General features: G+C 36.9%; 1 protein-coding gene across 2 annotated transcripts in view; it reads left to right on the forward strand.

Moving 5' to 3' along the window:
• The window catches only part of Cert1 (ceramide transporter 1), a 99635-nt gene that overhangs the window by 3018 nt on the left and 73702 nt on the right, over nucleotides 1-22915 (forward strand). For both annotated transcript variants that reach the window (XM_055598454.1, XM_055598453.1), the window contains exon 2: nucleotides 3131-3265. In XM_055598454.1, coding sequence (XP_055454429.1) covers nucleotides 3131-3265 — 135 coding nt within the window. The remainder of the gene's footprint in view (nucleotides 1-3130; nucleotides 3266-22915) is intronic.

Here is a 22915-nt window from a genome sequence, read left to right on the forward strand (position 1 = left end):
GCGGCCTCAGCTAAGGGACTGCATACTGAGTGCACACATGCAGATTGTGGAGGGCGCATGTTTTTAACCTTAAAGAACAAGGGACGTGCCTTTTGTAATTTACCTGATAGTTGAAGCAAGACTTAGTTTTAAGCATGTTTTTTTTTTCCCATCTGCTGAGTTATATAGATAATTCCCAATATTAATCTCTTTTCTTCCTTGTTTCATAAAATGGGATGGGTTTGGAATTGAGGGGATTGAAATTTGTATCAAAAATATGGTATTACATATGCCAGGCATGGTGGTGCACGCCTGTAATCCCAGCACTCCAGAGGTAGAGGCAGGTGGATCTCTGTGAGTTTGAGACCAGCCTGGTCTTCAAAGTGAATCCAGCCAGGTCTCTGTTAACCAGAAAAACCCTGTCTCGAAAAACAAAACAAAACAAAGCAAAAAAAATAGTCCCAAAAGTTTTTTTCCTTTTACATGATAATCAGAAATACCTGTGAGACATAGTTTAATCATGTCTGTTCCAGAAATACTAGATAAGTAGTAATTCCATGTAGTTATGACAGGTAAGAGGGAACATGATATAAACATGGAAGGTTTATACATTAGCACTTAAGCAACTAAGCCTGGATAAATGAGATTTTAGCCAACTTTGCTGCATCTCTCCATGGTTACATTACATCACCATGCACATGTTGGCTGCTTGCTGGCTGGCTTGCTTGAGACAAGGTCTCATATACCTTTGGCTGACCTAGAACTTGCTATTTAGAACAAGCTGACCTCAAACTCACAGAGATTCCCCTGCTTATCTTCCAAATGCTGGGATTGAAGGTATGGGCCACCATGTCTGGTTCTTTCTTTTGAGATAAAGCTTTGCTGTGTATGCCAAACTGGCCTCTTAACTCATGACCCACCTCCCAGAGCTTCAAAATGATAGGATTGTAGGCATGACCTAGCATACCTGGCTCTTTAAGTCTGCCCCAAATGCTGTCCTTTCCATATCCTTTATTACATAAATATTCAGTATTACTTATCATTAATCTCTGTATCATTTTGTGCAGAACTTTGTTCTGACTCTTATTTTTTTGTTGTTGTTGAATTTATGATTACCAAACTTAGCAACAGGAAGGAGTCTTTAATTTTCCTATAATACCTAGCTTGCAGTCTGCGTTAAATAGATGAGTGGAAACAAATATGGAGTAGAGAAAAAGGCAAAACTGCTTTTCTGGTGTAATAATAGCAAATAACATTTATTGAGTCTTGAAGTTTATGCCATTTGTTGCTTCTCCTATAAGAAAATAATACAGATCATAAACATACAGTCACTAGAGATCTTCTTTTCATTTTACCAAGGTTGGAGAGAGGTGTTAATGGTTAAGCTTACTTATCTATGCATTATGATGCTGTTCTAAACTTTTCTATGTAATCCTAACTCTAAGAGAGAGACTTCATTGACAAACACAAAGAGGGCAACATAGCCACAATTACTAGCTAATAAAGGGTAATAATGGGTAGCAAGATAGGGTTAATCTATGGAGGTTCTTAAATGCTAGTTTGGCCCATTAATGTGATAGAGAAAGGGAAATTGTCCATGTAAATTTCAAGGCTGGAGTCTCAAGTAAACAAATATGCTTAATAATATAATAAGATTATTCTTAAAAATAGAGGTTAAGAGTGGTAAAATTACTAAGACTTCTCTAGAATCTAGGAAACTGAACTCTTTTTTTTGGAATCATTGAAAATTGAGAAGACAAGAAATATTTAAGGGTTGATAACAAGGAAAGGTTAATAAGAGTTGGTGATAAACTAAGAGGAAAGGAATAGTCAGGTATTAGGTGTCCTGTATAACAGTGCTAGTTATTTTCATTATTTTATTCAGCTGTTCAGACAACAGGTGAAGAAACAAAAGTACCCCATCTATTCCCTCAGCACAGATAGCAAAATTGGCGTGTTTAGTCCTGTGTTTACTTTTGTGTTCATGTGTCTGGAGCTAAGCCAGCTTTTGTGTCCAGGAACATAGGGAGGAAATACACCTTACAGAAGGAGGTGATTTCAGTTGTGTTTGTAACTATCCTTTGTGTCAAGTGGATATGTAAGTGTTGGTTTAGTCACAAGGTGTTAGAAATAAGGAAGTAGTGCCTAGACACCTTAGAAAAGAGTGAGTTAAATTGTCAGCCTGGGTGAGCTCCCAGAGAAGGCTTATAATAATGAAGATTAGATTTAAAAGCAGAACCAATCCCAGCCGTGCTCATTTAGGAAATAGAAACGCAAAAGATTTCTTAGTCGGTTAGGAACCTGAGCTAACGCATTGTTTAACAATCCAGTTTAAATTAGTTTTTAGAATTGTTTATGTTAAAACACCAGACATAAATAAAAATATGGAACGTCAAGTATTCCCTTTAAACTAGATTTCTCCCTTTGCCAGTTTCTTGACTGTGCTCTTTACTCTGTATATCAGGACTTGAGCAACCCAGAAATCATGATGGATGAGCCAATGTTCTTGAAAACCAACTTTATATTTATATTAATACTTCTGGGTTAGAAAAATATATATTAAGGTAAAACTTGTAAATGAATTAACAACTTTAAACATGCAGTCATCAGTTCTATAGAGGAAAAGTTAAAACTAATGTGAACTTACTAGAGATTAATGATCTAGATTTCTTTATTTTCTATAATTATTACCATCATACCATTTGCATATGGAGCTAACTTATAGAAAGAGTAGAGTTTTGGTGATAATTGGAGTTATACATCTTTAGAATTAGACTCTACAGTCTTTGGAGAGAGACTGTGTACTGATTTGTAGAGCATATTACTATGTAGGGAGCAGAACAAGTTAAGTGTCAAGAAGGTGATGAATAGAGGCAGCAGAAAGTATGCAAAGATCATGGCAGAATTATAAATGTAGAAGAAAATGGTATATTTTATTTCCTAGCTATTAAAGTAAAATTACTGAAGATCATTATATACTAGAAAGCTCTATCTCTCTCTCTCTTTTAAGTGTTTAACAACTCATTTTGTTGTTTGTTATAATTGTTATGACTTTTCAAAGTTTTGTGTTAAAATTTTGGAAAGTCTCAATTTCAAAAATGCTGACTTTATTTTTTGTGTCTTTCCTTCCTCTTCTTCTTTTTATCCCTAGTGGACAAACTATATTCATGGATGGCAGGATCGTTGGGTAGTTTTGAAAAATAATGCATTGAGTTACTACAAATCTGAAGATGAGACAGAGTATGGCTGCAGGGGATCCATCTGTCTTAGCAAGGCTGTTATCACGGTAAGTACCCTACAGGTATTCACCAGGCATCAACTGTGCCAGAACTAACTGCTCTGGTGCTGCGAGACCTTTGTTCTTCTGGAGCATACTGCTGCATACTACTATTCTGTATAAACATAAAGGCTTTATTCAGTTGGCTTTCAAACCAGTTTAAGTGCTTCAGAACAAAAATGGTGGTAGATTACTTTATACTGGCGAGACTGGGACAATTTGTAGGTTATTTAAAAAGTAAAATGGGAAAATAACTATCCTTATTAAAATTGTTTAGCAAAGTACATATTTATTTCTCAGCTTTTTCATACAGATCTCCTGTAGTTGAGTGTGTTAACTGTGTGTATAATGCATGGTTTGTGGTTCAGTTTTTTTTTGTTTGTTTGTTTTTTGTTTTTTTCTCAAGACAGGGTTTCTCTCTATAGCCCTGACTGTCCTGGACTTGCTTTGTAGACCAGGCTGGCTTGTAACTCGGAGATCTGCTTGCTTCTGCCTCCCCAGTACTGAAACTATAGTGTGTCACTACTGCTGGCTGGAATAAACACTTTTGAAAATACTTCTGAAAAACACTAAGTAAAAGCTCTTTGAATTTTTAAGATTTTCTCCAATATATTTACGTCACCTTCATTTAATTTAATACCTTATGAATACTTCACATTTGTTGAGCCATTCTTAGTTTGCATAGACACAACTTTCTTTTCATACTGTATGTAGTCCATGACTTAAATAATATTACATTAAGGAAGAACGAATGCATTGACATAGATAGGTTGGAAACTAACTGACTTTTTAAGCATCTGAATTATTGCGATCAAAGTATGTTATTTTAACAGATTAAAAAGGCTTATTTTATTGGTTGAGTGTGGTCAGCATGCCATATTATTAAAAAGCAAAAAAGTGTATATAAAAAGGAAAACTAGCTATGGCAGGACAGTGAAATCGAGATTAGCTAAGGGAGTCATAGTTTAAAATCTAAAAATAGGTATGCTAAAACAAAAACAATTCAGATTTTATTTATTCACTTAAAAGTCAAGTTTTCTTATGATAAAATTGCTTATAAAAGGTATTCTTGGAATTTCTGTTACTCTACACATTTGGCTTACATATAGTTTATGTTTTGCATTTAAGAAAAAACTCATAGTATTTTCCTATCTTTTTTGTATGCTGTATGCATCACGCTTTTGTGTATTCAAGTTAGAAAAGAAAATATTAATTGAACATCAAATTTAGTCAAATAGGAATTGTTTGGAAGTGTTAATAAAACTTACTTCTATGGTCCTTTTCTGCTCCCCCTTCTGCATATAATGCAGTATTTGATTATTAAAAATAGGAAGGATTTAAGTTGTATTTGTTTTGTTTCCTGAGTAATAGTATTCCCAGAATAAATTTAAATGTAGTTAATGAACTATAAAATGTATAAATGTACTATAAAAAATGTAGTTTTGAACTATAGACTGTACTAACTTGGTATTTGTGTGAAAGAGATATTAATAAGCACGTTTATTGCATTTGCTAGGGGGAAAAGAGTTCATTGCAGATATTTTTCTTACAGTTGTAGTTGTATGCAAAGTGGCTGTATTCAATGGGCTAAGCAATAGTAAAAAGGGTAGAAATTAATTAAGTTGGTATTTAGAGACAGAGAACAGATATAGGAAGAAATGCCAGCATTTCTTTTTGTGGCTGTTTTCAGCTTCAGTCTTTCTTAGGCCTCATGGTCTTTTAGTATGTATTTTAAGGAAGTGACAAAATGTAAATGAATACAAAGAACTTTTCAGGATGAAATTTACAAGTACTTTACATTTTTTTAATTAATACTAATGCTCTTTCTTAAATAAGTGCCCATTGTTATTTTTAGCCTTACTATGGGTTGTTGTCTCTATCATTTCTCTGAAGATTGGATAAATATTAACATTGAATTTGTCAACATGAAATTTGCTGTTATGAAATAGATTTGTGTAAGAACAAATCTAGGCTTGAAGAGTCATGATTTGTACGTATGTATGATATTGAGGATTGAACCCAGAGCTTCAGATGCTGTTTAACTGAGTTTCCCCAGACTTCTTACATATTTACTTAGTACAGTGTCTCACTAAGATACTTAAGTAGGCTTTCAACTTAGAAGCCTCCTGTTTCTGAAGCTAGGATCACAACCCCAGACACCAGGCATATGGAAGAGTGTGCAAGAACTGATGATTTTAAAATATTATTTGTGAGCTTATTACCTTTGTTGTGGAGCCTAATCCATTATTACCCTAATCATTCCAACTCTAGTATTGATAACTTATTAACATAAAAATCTTGTTCTTTGGCCTTGTGAAATAATTTAAAGAAACTTTTCTTTGAGGGTTTTTTTTTTTTTAACTTATTAGGTGGGTGGATTAGGAATATGTGGATGAGAAGAAAAATAGTACCCCTTTACTTTGTAAAAAAACTTTCTGCGTGTAAAATACATGAAGAAAGTTTAATATCTCAATTAGTAAAGCTTAATAGTTAATTGCTTAAAATCCAGCCCATGCTATTAATTGCTTTTGTTATAATCAAAAGAAAATGTTTGCTAGACATGGTGGTACAGTCTTATAATCCTAGTACGTAGGATTGATGACAGAAATATCCTTAACTCTGTATCCAGCTTGACTACAGAATAAGACCTTGTTTTAAACACACATGCACACACACATACCAGATGTTTATCGAGTGTTTCAACTTTTTTATTTAAAAATTTTTTTAAAAAAAACTGAACATAATTAAAAGTACTCATACTTTTATTTTTGTTAAGGTTCCCGAGTAAATGCTTATCTACTTTCTTATTCCTGCACTCAAGAAACACCCATAGGTAATTTGGGGTGTTTATGTGCTTTAACACTCAGAGACTATATGCTTATACAGCATTTTTTTATAGTCTTGATTTTTATTTACATTGATGTCTTCTTAAAATACTGTTAAGCCCATGTTTTCTCTTATTGAAAACAGTACTGCTGCCTGCTGTGCTGCTCTTTAAAGAAAGCATTGCTGCCATTGTGGAGGCTCATACTTGTAAGCCCAGCACTGGAAGGCTAAAGGAGGATTATCACTGAGTTTGTTGTCTGGGCTAATAATGAATTCCAGGCTAACTTAGGATACAGAGTGAGATTCTGTCCTCAAAACAAAACAAAACAGAGCACAACAAAAGTGTTTTTACCCACTGTAAATTTTACAATTCTTGCATTAGGTGCTCTTTCTGAAAGACGATATTGCTATTTAGGTAGCTGCATTTTCATATAGAATTGATGTTTGAATTTTGATTATTGGTTGAAATTATTTTATGTTTAAGAAAGATAGGAAATATAGCTTCTTTCCTGAGCTGACTAGCAATACATTTTAATACCATTGTTTCATACTGATATTGATAGTTTTCTTTACTGTCTTATGTTCATTTGGTATGTATATACCCTTTAAAAATAATTTATAATTATCTTGATAATATTTCACCAATCAATTTCTTAAACTGCCACTAATGTTTGAAGAGGAAAGAAGTATCCTCATTTGTTTAGGATTTTTTTTGTTTGTTTGTTTGCTTGCGTTTACTGAAATTAGAAGGTATTTTGTGAAATACGTAGTCTTTTTGTTATGATGAAGCTAATAATATCTTTAGAACAGGTGTGTTTGTAGTATTAGGTCTCCAGTTAATGTTGTATACTAATAACCCTTAGATCTTTTGAATTACCAAGTGAATGAAGTTTCTATTATTTTCATCAGAGATTGCCTACAGGAACACTTACCAATTCCACGTTTTAAGATTTTTTTTCAAAAAGAAACCTAGGAGGTCATGAAAATATTTGCTGCTGGAAATAAAAATAACATTAAAACTAAATAGCTCTCAGTTCAGTATTGATTATAAGAGGAGAAGTTAAAAGATTTAGGCAAAATTAAAGAGGTAAGGGTGAGCAAGAAGGCTCAGCAGGTAAAGTAGTAAATGTTCTGGCTTTCTTTTTTTTAATTGTTGTTTATAACACTTATTACAGTAGCAAAGCAAATTAAAACATTGCTTTCTCTTACATCTATGTAAACAATTCTTTCTGTTCCTTTTTAAATTTTTTTGATTATTACAATTTATTCACTTTGTATCCTAGCTGTAGCCCCCTCCTTCATCCCCTCCCAATCTCACCCTCTCCTCCGCCTCTTCTCCCATGCCCCTCCCACAGTCCACTGATAGGGGAGGTCCTTCCTCCTCCCCCTTCCATTTGACCCTAGCCTATCAGGTCTCATCAGGACTGTCTGCATTGTCTTGTTCTGTGGCCTGGTAAGTTTGTTCCCTCCTCAGGGGGAGATGATCAAAGAGCCAGCCACTGAGTTCACAGACAGTCCCTGTTCCCCTTACTAGGGAATCCATTTGGACACTGAGCTGCAATGGGTTACATCTGAGCAAGGCGTCTAGGTTAACTCCATGCATGCATGGTCTTTGTTGGAATATGGGTCTTTGCAAAGGCCCCTTTGCCCAGATTTTTTGGTTTTGTTGGTCTCCTTGTGGAGCTCCTGTCCCCTCCAGGTCTTTCTCTTTCCCCTTCCTTCTTAAGATTCCCTGCACGCTGCCCAAAGTTTGACTATTAGTGTCAGCATCGACTTTGATACCCTGCAGAGTAGAGTCTTTCAGAGTCCGTTTGTAGTAGGCTCCTGTCCTGTTCCCTGTTTTCTCCCTCTTCTGATGTCTATCCTGTTTGCCTTTCTGGATGAGGATTGATCAACCTACCCAGGGTCCTCCTTGTTTAGCTTCTTTAGGAGTATAGATTTTAGTATGATTATCTTATATGTCTAATATCCACTTATAAGTGAATATATACCATTTGTGTCTTTCTGCTTCTGGGACCCCTCACTTAGGATGATCTTTTCCAGTTCCCACCATTTGCCTGCAAATTCCATGATTTCCTTGTTTTTAATTGCTGAGTAGTATTCCATTGTGTAAATGTACCACAATTTCTGTATCCATTCCTCCGTTGAGAGACATCTAGGTTGTTTTTAGATTCTGGCTATTATGAATAAAGCTGCTATGAACATGGTTGAACAAATTTCCTTGTTGTATACTTGAGCATCTTTTGGATATATGCCTAGGAGTGGTATAGCTGGATCTTGAGGTAACACTATTCCTAATTTTCTGAGAAAGCACCAGATTGATTTCCAAAGTGGTTGTACAGGTTTATATTCCCACTAGCAATGGAGGAGGGTTCCCCTTTCTCCACAACCTCTCCAACATGTGTTTTCACTTGAGTGTAAGGTGAATCTCGGGGTCGTTTTGATTTGCATTTCCCTGATGACTAAGGATGTTGAGCATTTCTTTAAGTGGTTCTGTGCCATTCGATACTCCTCTAGTGAGAATTCTTTGTTTAGCTCTGTACCTTTTTTTTTAAACTGGATTACTTAATTTGTTGCTGTTTAACTTCTTAAGTTCATTATATATTCTGAATATTAGTCCTCTGACAGATATAGGGTTAGTGAAGATCCTTTCCCAATATGTAGGCTGTCCTTCTGTTCTGATGACAGTCCTTTGCTTTACAGAAGCTTTCAGTTTCATGAGGTCCCATTTATTGATTGTTGATCTTAGAGCCTGTGCTGTTGGTGTTCTGTTCAGGAAGTTGTCTCCTGAGCCAATGAGTTCAAGGGTATTCCCCACTTTTTCTTCTAACAAGTTTAATGTGTCTGGTTTTATATTGAGGTCTTTGATCCACTTGGACTTTAGTTTTGTGCAGGGTGATAAGTATGGATCTATTTGTAGACATCCAGTTAGACCAGCACCATTTATTGAAGATGCTGTCTTTTTTCCATTGTATGGATTTGGCATCTTTGTCAAAAATCAGGTATCCATAGGTGTGTGGGTTTATTTCTGGGTCTTCTATTCGATTCCACTGATCCACCACCATCCTGTGTGTATGCCAGTGCCATGCATTTTTTATAATTGTTGCTCTATTGTACAGCTTGGAATCAGGCATGGAGATACCTCCAGAAGATCTTTTATTGTACATGATTGTTTTAGCAATTCTGGGTTTTTTGTTTTTCCATATGAAGTTGAGAATTTTTCTTTCAAGTTCTGTAAAGAATTGTATTGGTTTTTTGATGGGAATTGCATTGAATCTGTAGATTGTGTTTGGCAGAAAGGCCATTTTTACTATGTTAATCCTGCTAAGCCATGAGCATGGGAGATCCTTCCATCTTCTGATATCTTCTTCAAATTGTTTCTTAAGAGACTTCAAGTTTTTTTCAAACAGGTCTTTCACTTGGTTGGTTAGAGTCACGCCAAGGTAGTGTTCTTTCAAAGCCTGATGACCTGAATTTGTTCCCTGGAACCTATTTAAAGGTGGAAGTACAGAACCCAACTTCACACAGTTGTCCTGGCATCTCCACACCAAATGCCATGACTTGAATGCCCACACACAAACTAATAAATAGAGTATTATGATCTCAGTTTTTTCTTTATTGTTTTGTTTCGTTTGTTTTTTTTTGAAAGTAGACTACGTTTCTACACAATATAGTCTGATTACAGTTTTCCCTCCCCCAGCTCTTCCAGTACCCTCCAAACTCCCCACCCATTTAAACTCATATTCTTTTTTTCTCTTTTTCATCAAAAAACAAACAAGCATGTAAAATAAATGAATAAATAAAATGAGATAAGAGAAAAACAAAGTATAAGACAAAACAAAATGTCCCCCTCACCCAAAAAAGCATAAAAATCACAGATATCCCATTAAAACATAAAACTGGGAACCATATATATATATGGTTCCCAGTTTTATATTTTATATGTGTGTATATATATATATATATATATATATATATATATATATATAACCATATATACATACATACATATATATATATATACACCCAGAAATCCCTTAAAAACACAAAACTGGGAACCATAATATATAAGCAAAAGATCTGTCGTGGCCTATAATTACATGCCTATAATTCCAGCACTCGGGAGACAGAGGCATGTGGATCTCTGAGTTCAAGGCCAGCATGGTCTACAAAGCCAGTCTAGGATAGCCAAAGCTATATAGCTTTGGCTCAAAGCCCTGGCTCAAACAAACAAGCAACAGCAAGAACAACAAATGCCCAGGCAAATCATTATGAGACAAAAAATCCTCTAAAAATAACCCTGAGTTTGTTTTGTGCTGCCCATCTACTGCTGGACACAGTGGCTGACCTCAAGTGTGATTTTTATGTCCAGTGAGATTTCATTGGAGAAAACTAATTTTTTATTTGGGAAGGGTAATCATCAATTGGAGATAGCTTCTGGGTTAAAAATGAAGACTTTTGTCCTGCGCTGGGACCTTATCTGTCTTAGACTTGTACAGGCCCTAGGCAGGCTGCCACAGTCACTGAGTTCATGTGCCTGGCAGACACTGTTTCCTTGGTGTCCTCCATCCCCTCTGGCCCATACAATCTTTTCTCTTCTTCATCTGAGTTACCTGAGTCCTAAGGAGGGGGGATTTAATAAAGACACCCCATCTAGGACTAAGTGTTCCAAGGTTTCTCACTCTGCGCATTGTCCTGTTGTGGGTCCCTGGATTTGTTTCCTTCTACTGCAAGAGGAAGCTTCTCTGATGATGGCTGAGTCTATGAATATAGCAGAATGTTGTTAGGAGCCGTTTTATTGCTACATTGCTTGAGCAAACAGTTGTATTTGGTTTTTCCTTAGGGCTGTAGCCTCTCTCATGGAGTTGACCTTAAAGCCGGTTAAATAATGGTTTGTTTTTCTCACAACATGTGCCACTAGTGCACCCACATGTCCTTCAGGTGGGTCACCACCATAAATCAAAGGGTTTGTAGCTGGGCTGATGTTTACCTCTTTCCCCTGGAAGTATGCAAAGTACCTTCCAGTACCATGAGCACTAGTCATTAGCGGTGAAGGCACAAGGTAGGCACCAGCTCAATATCTCTGTGTTGAATGAGTTATTAGTGCTTATTTTTGAGTGTGTTCATTCTCTCTATTGATTATGAGGGAAACCTGTTGCATGCATGTTTGGTTGTTTAACCTGTTCCATGTTTCTTTGATTGCTTACTGGCAATCATTAACATTTCTTGTCTTTTATGTTCATAAGACATTCTCCCTCTGTGTTTGTCCAAATTTTCCTTTTTATAAAGGACACATATTATATAGGAATAGCAACATACTCTACCTCAGTGTGACCTCATTCTAACTAATTATTTCTGAATAAGGTCACATTCTAAAGTTCTCAGTGATAGGATGTAAACATATGAATTTTACTTGATATCATTCAACCCATAACAGTATCAGTTAGGAGTAGAGCCCAAGTCTCCTGCTTCCCAGTTGATTTTTTTTTTTAAATCGCATGTCATGAGCATAGTAAAATTGCATGTATGATGCATTTTATGTCGTGCAGGACATATTGAAATATAACTTAGATATTTATAAAGCAGCTCTTTAAATTTTTAGTTTGACCAACCAAGGACCATTCATGGATATAACCTAGAACCCCTGCTCAGATGTAGCCCATGGCAGCCCAGTATCCAAGTGGGTACCCTAGTAAGGGGAACAGGGACTCTCTCTGACATGAACTCAGTGGCTGGCTCTTTGATCACCTCCCCCTGAGGGGGGAGCAGCCTTGCCAGGCCACAGAGGAGGGCAATGCAGACAGTCCTGATGAGACCTGATAGACTAGAATCAGATGGAAGGGGAGGAGGACCTCCGCTATCAGTGGAATTGGGAAGGGGCATGGGAGGAAAGGGTGGGACAGGGAGGGAATGAGGGAGGAGGCTACAGCTGGGATACAAAATGAATAAATTGCAATTAATACAAAAAAAATAAAAATTTATTTAAAATTTTTACTTTGACTTTTTAAAAAAATGTATATTGTTTGAGAATTTCATGCATGTACACAATGTATTTTGTTTATGTTCACTCACCCTAACTCTTTGGACCTCCTCAAACATGTCCTTCTCCCAACTTCATGTCCCCCCTTTTTAAGAATAACCCATTGAGTCTGTTTGGTGCTTCAAAATGTACATGAGTATAGGGCCACCCACTGAAACGTGTACAGCCTACCAGGGTTCTGGAAAACAAAAACAAAACAAACAAACAAAAAAACCTCTAAATGGCCCTTCAGCTAGGGATGTGCCTTACAAGTCTCTCTTTTATCTATCATTTAACTTTGATTGGCTAGATCTTGTACAGGTTTAGTGTAGGCAGCCATAGCTGCCATATTTTCATGAATGCAGTGGCCCTGTCATGTTCAGAAGGTACTGTTCACAGTAGCCTTCCTTAGCCTCTGGCTCTTAAAATCATTTCCTTCCTTCTTGCATGAAGTTCCTGAGTTTTCAGAGGAGGGTTGTGATCTAGATGTTGCATCTAAGACTGAACACTCCTCCCTCACTTAAGACCCAGCACTTTAGCCACTTGTGAGTCTCTGTATTTCCAGTTGTTCACTACAAAAAGAAGTTTCTCTGCTCAGGGCTGAGGGCTCCACTAAGCTACCTGTGCTGGGAACTGGAGGGGCAGCTGAGGTGTCCAAGTTTACTCCTAAGGCCTTCCTTCTGTTAAAAGTGTTTTAGTGTTCAGGTTATCTGAAGACAAAATGTCCAGTCATCATGGTCTGCCTGTTTGCATTAGTTAACAAGTATCTTGTTTTCTTGATTTTTATGAAAATCATAGATAAGTTTTATTTTTATATTAAATTTATAAAAAATGTGAACTCTCATATAAAAGCTACAAAATTAAACCTGGGTTCAGATGGCCAAATTTTGCCTTTGAGCAGATTAGTGCATTTCCCCAAATTTGTTTCCTTTTCTTCCTTCACTCCTTAACAATGTTTTAAAACAACTTTTTGATAGTTTCATGCATGTGTACAATGTCCTGGGGTTGGGATTTAGCTGGTGTTAGAACACTTATCCCAGCAAGCATCAGGCCTTGGTTCCTGGGGAACAGAGAGCTAGAGCAGTGTATCATCTTCCACATTTGCTGCCATCTTGAAATTATAGGCATGTGCCGCTAGACGTGGTTTATGTGGAACCAAAGATCAGGCTGAGCTCTTTGTATATGGTTGGCAAGCATTCTTCCACCACCTGAGCATCAGCAGTTTAAACCGATCCAAGCATGGATGATCATGTGTTTATGTCAGCCGGGAATGGTGGCTCAACACCTTTAATCCCAACACTCTGGGAGGCAGAGGCAGGGGGATCTCTCTGAAGTTGAGGCCAGCCTGCTCTACAAACCGAGTCCAGGACAGCCAAGGATACATAGAGAAACCCTATCTCAAAAGCATACAACAACTACAAAAAAGTATTATGTTAAAGTATTTTTATAGATATTGTTACTACACATAATAGATTATAAGGTTTTTTTTGTGTGTGAAAGACTTGTATTAGAAGCAAAGCCTATACAATTAAAAAAAATGATAGGAAGGGCTGGCTCATCAAAGGGAGACAGATTCAGGTGACATATTACAGCCAGACTATCCTTCCCACCATGATTGAATCTGATGTATCTCCTGTAAGAGTTTCTTCCATTAAATAGTTCTGTTTAATAACTTAAGAAATATATGTGTATAAATATGTATGTATGTAACAGTTAACACTTGATATTTCTACCAATTCCTGACAGACTTTCTTTGATGTACCGTTTGTTATTTGACTCTAGTTGGTTTTTGTTTGGGGGGCTCTTTCCCTCTCTCTTTCTCTCTTTCTTTGTGTGTCTGCCTGCCTGCCTGTCTCTCTGTGTGTCTTTGTGTGTTGTGTTGCATGATGCTGTATGTGTGCCATGTGTGCATAGACGTACAGACCCCTGTGTGAGCTCATATTGTGGTCACAGCAGGAAGTGCAGTATCCTCTGCACCTTACTGCCTGTTATCTTAGTTAGGGTCACCATGGTTTTGATGACCATGACCAGAACAGCTTGGAGAGGAAACAGTGTATTAATCTTCCTTATCACCATTTGTCATTGAAGGAAGTCAGTACAGAAACTGAGACAGGACAAGAACCTGGAGGTAGGAGGAGGCCATGAAAGAGTGCTGCTTATTGCCTTGAGCCACATGGCTTACTCAGCACCACTCACAATGGGCTGCGCCCTTCCACATCAATCACTAGCTTTAAAAAATTAATAATAATAATAATAATAATAATAAAGCCTTAAAAACTTGCCTACAGCTGGTTCTTATGGAGGCAGTTTTTGCAGTTCAAGTTTTCTTCTCTCTGATGTCTCTAGCTTATGTCAAGTCGCCATAAAACTAAGTAGCATGCATGGAAACAGAATCTCTCGCAGAACCAGAAGCTCAACAGTTTGGCTAGGCCAGCTAGCCAGTAGCCTCAGGGCTCCACATGTCTCCCCTCACAGGCAGAGGCCAGCATGTTTGGCTTTACATGGATTCTAGGAATCCGAAGTAGGGTCCTCAGGTCTGCACAGCAGGTTCTTTACCAACACACACCCCTCCATGCCTCTTTACCTGCTGTATACAAAAAGCTGTTAGCTGTGCTTGTTTTTTACAGAAGTCTGAATGAACAATAGGTGAAAATGTTCAGACTAAAGAAAAAGGGTGATTTCTAATGATTGTTCAGAATAGATGGAACAGAGCATCCCCTTTGCTAACCTGGCTGCTTTTCTGACTGGCACTTTGACATTCTTTTCTGAACTTATTCATTCAGCTTCTCATTATCTAGAATGCCTTTCCCCCAGTCTCCTCTTAAGCTATAACTTTTCAGTTGAACCACTCTACATGTATGTGATTTTAGTATAAGATTTTTAAAAAATAAAGACCAAGATAATGACTATGTGCTTAGCAATATGCTAGACGCTTTACAAATTATTAAATAAAAGGTGAAAATTCCATGGACAGGAAAATGAAGGTTGAGAGTAGGTATTTTTTAATATTCAATTAAAAATAAGTTTAGTTTTTAAGTTTTGTACATGGGCCTCTGGATTCCTGAAAATAATGGTTAATGGCTTTTCAAAAATTATCTTCTTAAAAGATAAAATAACTACATCTATAATTTTAATATAAATTATCACATTCAACATTACTTGTAGACAGATGATGCCAAACTATAATATAATTACATTTTAATATCATAGCAGACTCCTACAGGTGTCCTCCTCACTGCTACATGGCCTAGTGAGTAAAATTAGACATGAGGTGTCACTGAAATAGAAAGAACACTAATGAATGGAGAATATGAAACTTTACCAGAAAGACTGAATTCATTCATTCATAATCTAAATACATCCCCAACAAAGGCACCAGGTAGATCAGAGTATAATTAAAGGAATAAGATTTAAGAAGCAGTCTTCTAAATATAACATTACTAGGACAAAACAAACAAACAACAAAATATCCATACTCCTTTGGACAAGACCTATAAGACTATAAAAACAGTGAAAAAAAATTATAAATCACTAGTAAATAACATTGGGGAGGAGTTTACAAATCAAGTGAAGAAAAATCCTCATACTTAACCATGAAACAAACAAAAATTAGTCTGTATTTCAAGTAGAATTAAACATACTCATTGAGGATATAGAACTTAGTGAAGACTTTCAAGGACTGGAAGACAGCCAAGAAAATGAAAGTAAGGCAAGGATAATAAAGTTAAATAGTAGAAATAGAAGACAGAAAAAATCCTGTTATTAGACTCTTTAAAGGGGGGAAAAGCTATAATCCAAGAAAACTTTCAAGGAATGGGAAGAGCTTACTTTGAAAAGACTTAATGGATAACTTGGGAAAATTAACCCAGCACCATTTGTATTTTTGTTGAAGGTATGGTTGATATCTTTGCATATACCTCAAAGAAGATTCCAACTTGAACAGAGACCTGAAACCATATGCCTGTTGATTATTTCAAGTATTTCATCATAGTGACAGAAAAGTAATTCAGCCAACAGATTAAATTCTGAGGCATATGTTAATGAAATGATTAGATTTGAAAGATAAAAATTGTTATGACCTTTAGTTAGAAGGAATGGTTAGGAAAGCAAAAGAATTAAAACAATCTTAAAACTCATTTGGAAGCACAAAAGAACTCCGAAAGCAAAAGCAATGGCACTGGGGATTGCCCCTATAGTCATACCTGATTCATGGTACATTACAGAGCCATAGTAACCAAAGCACATGAGATTGGTACAAACACACACACATGCCATGTACATCAATGGAACAGAATTTTAAAAGGTCCAGACGTGAAGTCACACAGCCACAGTCACTTGATGTCTAACAAAGCCCACAAAGACTCACTGGAGGAAGAGCAGCTCTCTAATAAATGTTCTGGGAAACTGTGTATCTGTAGAAGAATGAAGCTAAATCTTTATCTCTCACTCTACGAGTATTAACTCCAGATGGCAAAAGACTAAGACATGAAGCTCTGTTTGTAGATGAAAAATAAAAGCAAAGGCAAGATCTTTCTAAATAGGATTACAGTAATTCAGGAAATAAAGTCAGTGATCAAAAAGAACAAGCTCATGAATTTAAAAGGCTTCTGCAGTAAATGAAACAGTTAAGCAAGTGAGAAGACAGCCTAAATGATTATCTATCAGGGAAATGCTAAATAAATAAAACTACTTTGAGATTTTTGTCTCATCCCAGAATGGTTATCACAAGAAAACAAATGAGAACACATGCAGGTGAAGGTGTAAGAAAATAAGCTATTTTTCATTGTTGGTAGGAATGCAAATTGGTGTGGCCACTATGGAAATCAGTGTTGTAGTTTCTCAATAAGCCAATAATCGAACTACCATATGGGGTATGACCTCACTATACCACTCTGGTTGGTTATGTGTGTATGTATATATATGTGTATATATGTGTACACACACACACACACATTCAAAGGACCCCATATCCTGTACAGACACTTACGAGATGACACTCATCCATGTTTAGTGCTGTTCTTTTCATAATAGCAGGAAATAAAATCAGCCTACATGTCTATCAACAAGGGAAAGGGTAATGAAAATGTGATACATATGCAGAATGAAACTATTCAACTGAAAGGAAAATGAGCAGTGACACTTGCGGGACCATGAGTGGAACTGGAAGATACAACATGAAATGAGCCTAGGCTGGGAGGGACAGACATTACGTGGTATCTCTCATATGCAGAGCTTAGCTTTCCATTGGAGTAAGTGTGTATAAACAACAGAAAACTAGAAACTGGACCCTGAGAAGTAGAATTAGGGGAAGAAGTTTACTGGGACATCCGTAATATGAGACTAGGAGGGGAAATACTGGGGGCAGGAGGGTTTAATCAGTAGTAGATGGCAGGGCCTTGGGGAAGGTTAATCAAAACTAAATATTATGAAAGTGCCATAAAGAAACCTGCAACATTGTAAACTAATTTAAAAATGAAAAAAAAAAATAAATGGAGTGAAAGAGAGAGCATAGCACTGGATGCTCTTCCTGAGGAGCACAGGTAATTCCTAGCACCCATATGTTGTCTTACACTGTAACTCCAGTCCCCAGGGATCTGGTGTCCTCTTCTGACTTCTGTGGGGACCAGGCACACAGAATACTCACATACATAAAACTGAAAAACATTTTTAAGTAAATCATTTTTGAAAGATAATTTCAAATTAAGGTTGTTTTTTTTTTATGTTTAGAAAACTAGTTTGGAAAGAATTTTTTAGAGGCTCTGTTAAGGTCATTGAAATATCTGTGATCAAGTCATTATTATCAAATAAATTCTGGTAAGTTCTTTATTATTCCAATAGCCTTATTGTAAAGATACATATAAGAACTCTTCAGTAATATTTTTGTATGTAATTTTTACTGATTATAATATAAAAAGTGTCACATCTGACCTTGAAAATCACAGTGCCTACCATTCTGGTTCAAGTTGAATAATGATAGCAAACCCTTTTATTTATTTCATGAATTTGATTTTCAGAAGTAGTAATTCTTATTAAACATTGTCTACCAAGGTGGTAGATGCTAAATAGTTTTTTTGGCCAACATAGGTGTTAGAGTAAATAATATCAGAGATGTGTATTTATATTAATTTCCTTGCTACAGTTATTTTCATAATAGGAAATATGCTTTGATACAGTAGATTGCTGTGTATTTTTTCTTTGAACAGGTAATCATAGACCACTGCTCTTAAATGTGATGAGTTCCACATAAAATTTGCAAACAGATGGAAAAAGTACAGTGCGTTTCTAACTCTTAAATGAAATTTACTATTTTCTCTTATTATCAGTGCAGGCAGAAATTGTATAAATACTGTAAGAATATCTGTGGCCCTCTCAGTAACTACAGTCTCACCGCATGGCCTAGCGGCAAGCCACACCTTGCAGCTGTCCCGCAGTTCCTCTACCAGCCGCTGTGTTACCTAAGTTCTTGTGGTGTATATATATTGCACCTCATTAAACCTTTTTCTTTAGGAGTTTTAGGGAGTGGTATTCTTTATAATCTTACAAGTTTGTTTTGTACTTTCAAAAACATTGTCCTGAGGAGTCTGAAGAATTGATCAGATGTACACTGGTGTCTAGGACTCTGTACAGCACAAAAGGACTGTTTAGAACACTAGCTCTCAGCCTTCCTGATGCTGCAGCCCTTTCATACAGTTGCCTTGTAGTGGTGACCCCTAACTATAAAATTATTTTTATTGCTGCTTCATAAGTGTAATTTTGCTAATGTTATGAATCCTTTTGGTTTCTTAAGACAGGGATTCTCTGTGTAGCCTTGGCTGTCCTGAATTCACTTTGTAGCTGGGCTGGCCTCAAACTCAGAGAGATCCAGCTTCCTCTGCCTCCATGAGTGCTGGGATTGCAGGCATATGCCACTTCGCCAGGCTGTCTGTTATGAATGATCATGTAAATATTTTTGGAAATAAAGGTTTGCCAAAGGAGTGACAACCCACAGATTGAGAACCACTTGTTTAAGCCATTTATGTAGCCTTGTAATTTAATTTGAACCTTTATTAATGTGCTCACATGGTTTCGTCGAGGTGTCAGGCTTGCTCTCTGTACTTACAGGCATGGGGTGATTAGGAGGCTGCTATCCGGATCTGTGGGAAGTGTCTTGGAAGAGGTGCTTTAAGAGGTAGCCATAGCTTTGTAGACAGCAAGGGAGGAGTCACTTGAGCAGAGCCTCTTAGGAAGTGCTGGAGGAAGATAAGTGTTTGTGCTGGAGGGCAGTGTCCAGAAAGAGGAAAGAGCTAGTAAAAAGGCTTGTGAAGAAGCCAGAGCACAGGGCTCAACAAAGGAGTAATGGGACTTCCCTTCTAATCCTCATGTCAGGTACACTAAATATGTAGGGACTGTGGAGTGAGTATACAGTGAAGAAAGGAAAAATCAAGATTTCTGTTAAGTTTGAATAGAGTTGACATATAGTTATCTCAATTCTTGTGTTAAAATTTTTAATCAAGGAAAATTTGTTTTATGTTTTGAAAATGTTTTATGCCAAATTATCTAAAATAAATTTCATGTTTCTGTATATGCTGGTGTTTTTAAGATACATATTTAATCTCCATAGATGGAATTAAGTAAATGTTTTAGAAAATACTGTAGTGTTTGAAGGTTAAATTAGTGATTTAACTTTTCCATTGAAAAAATTGCTAGTTTTAAGTGTGTACATACAGTTGCTTTATATTTTATTTGAATGTGTTTACTGTAGCACACATCATTTAAATGCTTTTTTATTTGTATATACAAGATGTGTTTTATCATGGTCAATCCTTTTAGTAATTCAGTAAAATGAACATTATTATTAGCCTCTTTTTCACTGATAAAGAATTGAGAGTTTATGTTATCTAAGATTAACATACCTAGTTTTTAATAGGTTAGAAATTAACATGTAAGGGGAAAGTTCTGTGCATGGATATTAACCAGCTGTTCCAAAAAGACTCAGTTAAAGATTGGTAATTGGTAAAGGAACACTAGCTTGCCACATGTGTAGTTCATGGTAACAATTCCAGTACTTGAGGCTGAGGCCAGCATAGGCTAAAATGTGAGTGCCTGCCTCAGAGGGAAAACTAAAAATCAAGAAGAAAACCATTTGGTAGTAAGTTCCAAAGACAAGTGTAGATACGTGAAAAAACAAATCTTTGGCAAGTTTAGAAAAAAGTGTCCCTTTCCAGGTAACACCCAACCATTTGACACTGTGATGCTTTGCTGTCTATAGAGTTTTATCATTTTTATTCCCTGGACTATGGAGACTTCCCAAGATCATGATGCCTATGCTAGGTTCTGAACATAATCAGTTGGCCTTCTTTAGCACCCCTGCCTTCATTGGTGTAACCTTGCACAATGATGGTCCTCTTATGTATTCTGTGAGAGGGCATGGCTTAGCCACAATGCAGCTAAATTTAGTCATCTTCAGCTTAGATAAATACTTGGAATAATTTATTTTTAAGTAAATTTCATGTTGCTTTACCATGTGAACAGCTCTTCTACCAGCGTAAGCTGTAGATTCTATTTTCAAGTATATTTTCATTGTTCTTTTAATTAATCAAGGTGTAAACTAAGTAATATTAAAAGCTAGTATTTTTTTTGTTGTAAGAATAAGCTGTCCTCCTAAGACATTCTGTATGAGTAGAAAATCTCCCACATATAATCTGTAAAGGCCAGATACTTAAATTTCTCTATCTACCCACCTTCTCTCTATGGTTACCCTCCCCAAGTAGCATGCAGGTTTGAGGATTAGCCATTTAGATTGCTGTTACGCAGTGTGCCCCCTCCGCACACTTTCCTTCCCCCTTGTCATCTCTTTAGACTTTTGATTCTGGAACACTGCTATAAATAGAAGCAGAGATAGCAGGCTGGCGAGATTAAGCTGTCAGTGAAATGCTGTAAATGCATGAAGACCTGAGTTTGGATCGCCAGTACATGTTGGTGCATTTCTATAACCCCATGGCTAGGTGAGAAGGGCGTAATAGCAGGAAAATTCCTTGGAGCTCATTGGCCAGCTAGCCTAGGCAAATTAGTGAATTCCAGTGACGGTCAGAGACTGCCTTTAAAAAAAAGGTATCAGTGAAGGGAGATACCTGACATCTACCACACTGTCAGGAACAGGACCCCGGGCATACGCTACACACAGCAGCAGCAGAATTGGGTGGTTTTCAGATTGTGCTGGCAGGTCAGCATCTAGTTTCTAGTGGCAGCAGTGCCAGAAGGCCCAAAGGCAAAGCAGTCCTGCCATCCAAATGCCGTAGGCAAGGACGTTTTCATTTTAACTATTTTATTCTGATTCTTTTCTATGTTTATTAGCAATGCAAGCTGCCAAATAGCTTCTCCATAAATTCCTTATGTGAACAAGGTCAGTTTCTGTTGTCTGTAATTTAGGATGCTGCTTGATTTATGTTGTTTGAATCTAATTGGAGTTATTTAACTGTCTTTGTGTTGGGCATAGAAACTTTAATTCTTGATGTTCATGGAAAAGATGCTAGGCTTAGATAATTACAAGTCCTTTATGAGTATTTACAAAGATACATGAAAATTGGACAGAACTTAGGTCAGATCTCTGGCAAAAACAAAACAGAATGCAGTTATCGATATTCCTGACCAACTGAACCTGTGACAGTTACCTGGTGCAACTGAGGCTGCTGAAAAGTGAGACAGGAACTCCAAAAATGAGCTAGAGAAGAGGAGTCTGTTTTTCTCTTTACTTAACTTGAAGGCAAGTATGTGTGCAGGCCAGACACAAAGCAACCAAACTGAGATCCCAGTGGTCTGGTAAATGCACAACTCAAGTACCAGCTGGAGTTTCATCAAGTTGCCAGCTAGAACAAAAGTAGTGGGGGTTTTTTTTGAGAGTAATGGGGCAGAATTCATAATTCTCTCTAATATTTACAATGCCCAGGATCAGCTCAAAACTTAAGTATAAGCCTGGAAATTGCTATTGTCTCAAGGGAAAAGACCTGAACAAATGCTAGACTCAGGGTGAACCTATTAGAATTATTTGACAAGTATTATGTTCAATGAGGTTTTATATATTTTGTTTGTTGTTTGTTTTTTTGAGTCACGGTTTCTCTGTGTAGCCTTGGCCATCCTGGACTTGCTTTGTAGACCAGGCTGGCATCAAAGTCAGAGATCTGCCTGCTTCTGCCTCCCTGAGTGCTGGGATTAAAGGCATGTGCCACCATGCCCAGCTTCAGTGAAGTTTTTAAAAAATTCTTATAGTAAATGAAAAAACTAAATGGTTTTACCAGATAATTCAATGGTTAAGATTTCCATTTGACTTTTTTCTCACTAGAAAAACTCCTTTGTAAGCTCTTGTCGTACATTCTAGTCTAGACTGTTGGGCTTTCACCATGACTCTGCTGCTGCTGCTTCTCTTTTGGTGTTCATAAGAAATCCCTTTGCTTCTTACCTTTGTTACATTCTTTTCAAAGACCCTAACTACCTTTTATCTCTCTTACTTATTCCATTCCCTGGTGAAACATTTCTTGAGCATGGGTTCTAGGCCTTCTAAGAAGCAAAAAGGGGATTTTTAATACTCCCTGTCTCCTTCCTCTTACCCCTTCCCTTTCTCTTCCTTCCTGACTCCTTCCTCTTGTTTTTTAGAGTAGTAGTGCTTCATGCGTGCTAGACGAGTTTTCTCTACCACTGAGCTATAGTCCAGCTCTATATATTTTGTGAAAGGATCTTAATAAGGTACTGTGCTGAACTCACTGTGTATCACAGGAAGGCCTTGAACCTCTCATGCTTCTGCCTCAGCCCCCTGATTGGCTGGGATTACCCATCACTAA

This window comes from Psammomys obesus, unplaced genomic scaffold (genome assembly GCF_907164565.1).
Source record: "Psammomys obesus unplaced genomic scaffold, mPsaObe1.curated_primary_1811, whole genome shotgun sequence".
NCBI classification, from domain to species: Eukaryota; Metazoa; Chordata; class Mammalia; order Rodentia; family Muridae; genus Psammomys; species Psammomys obesus.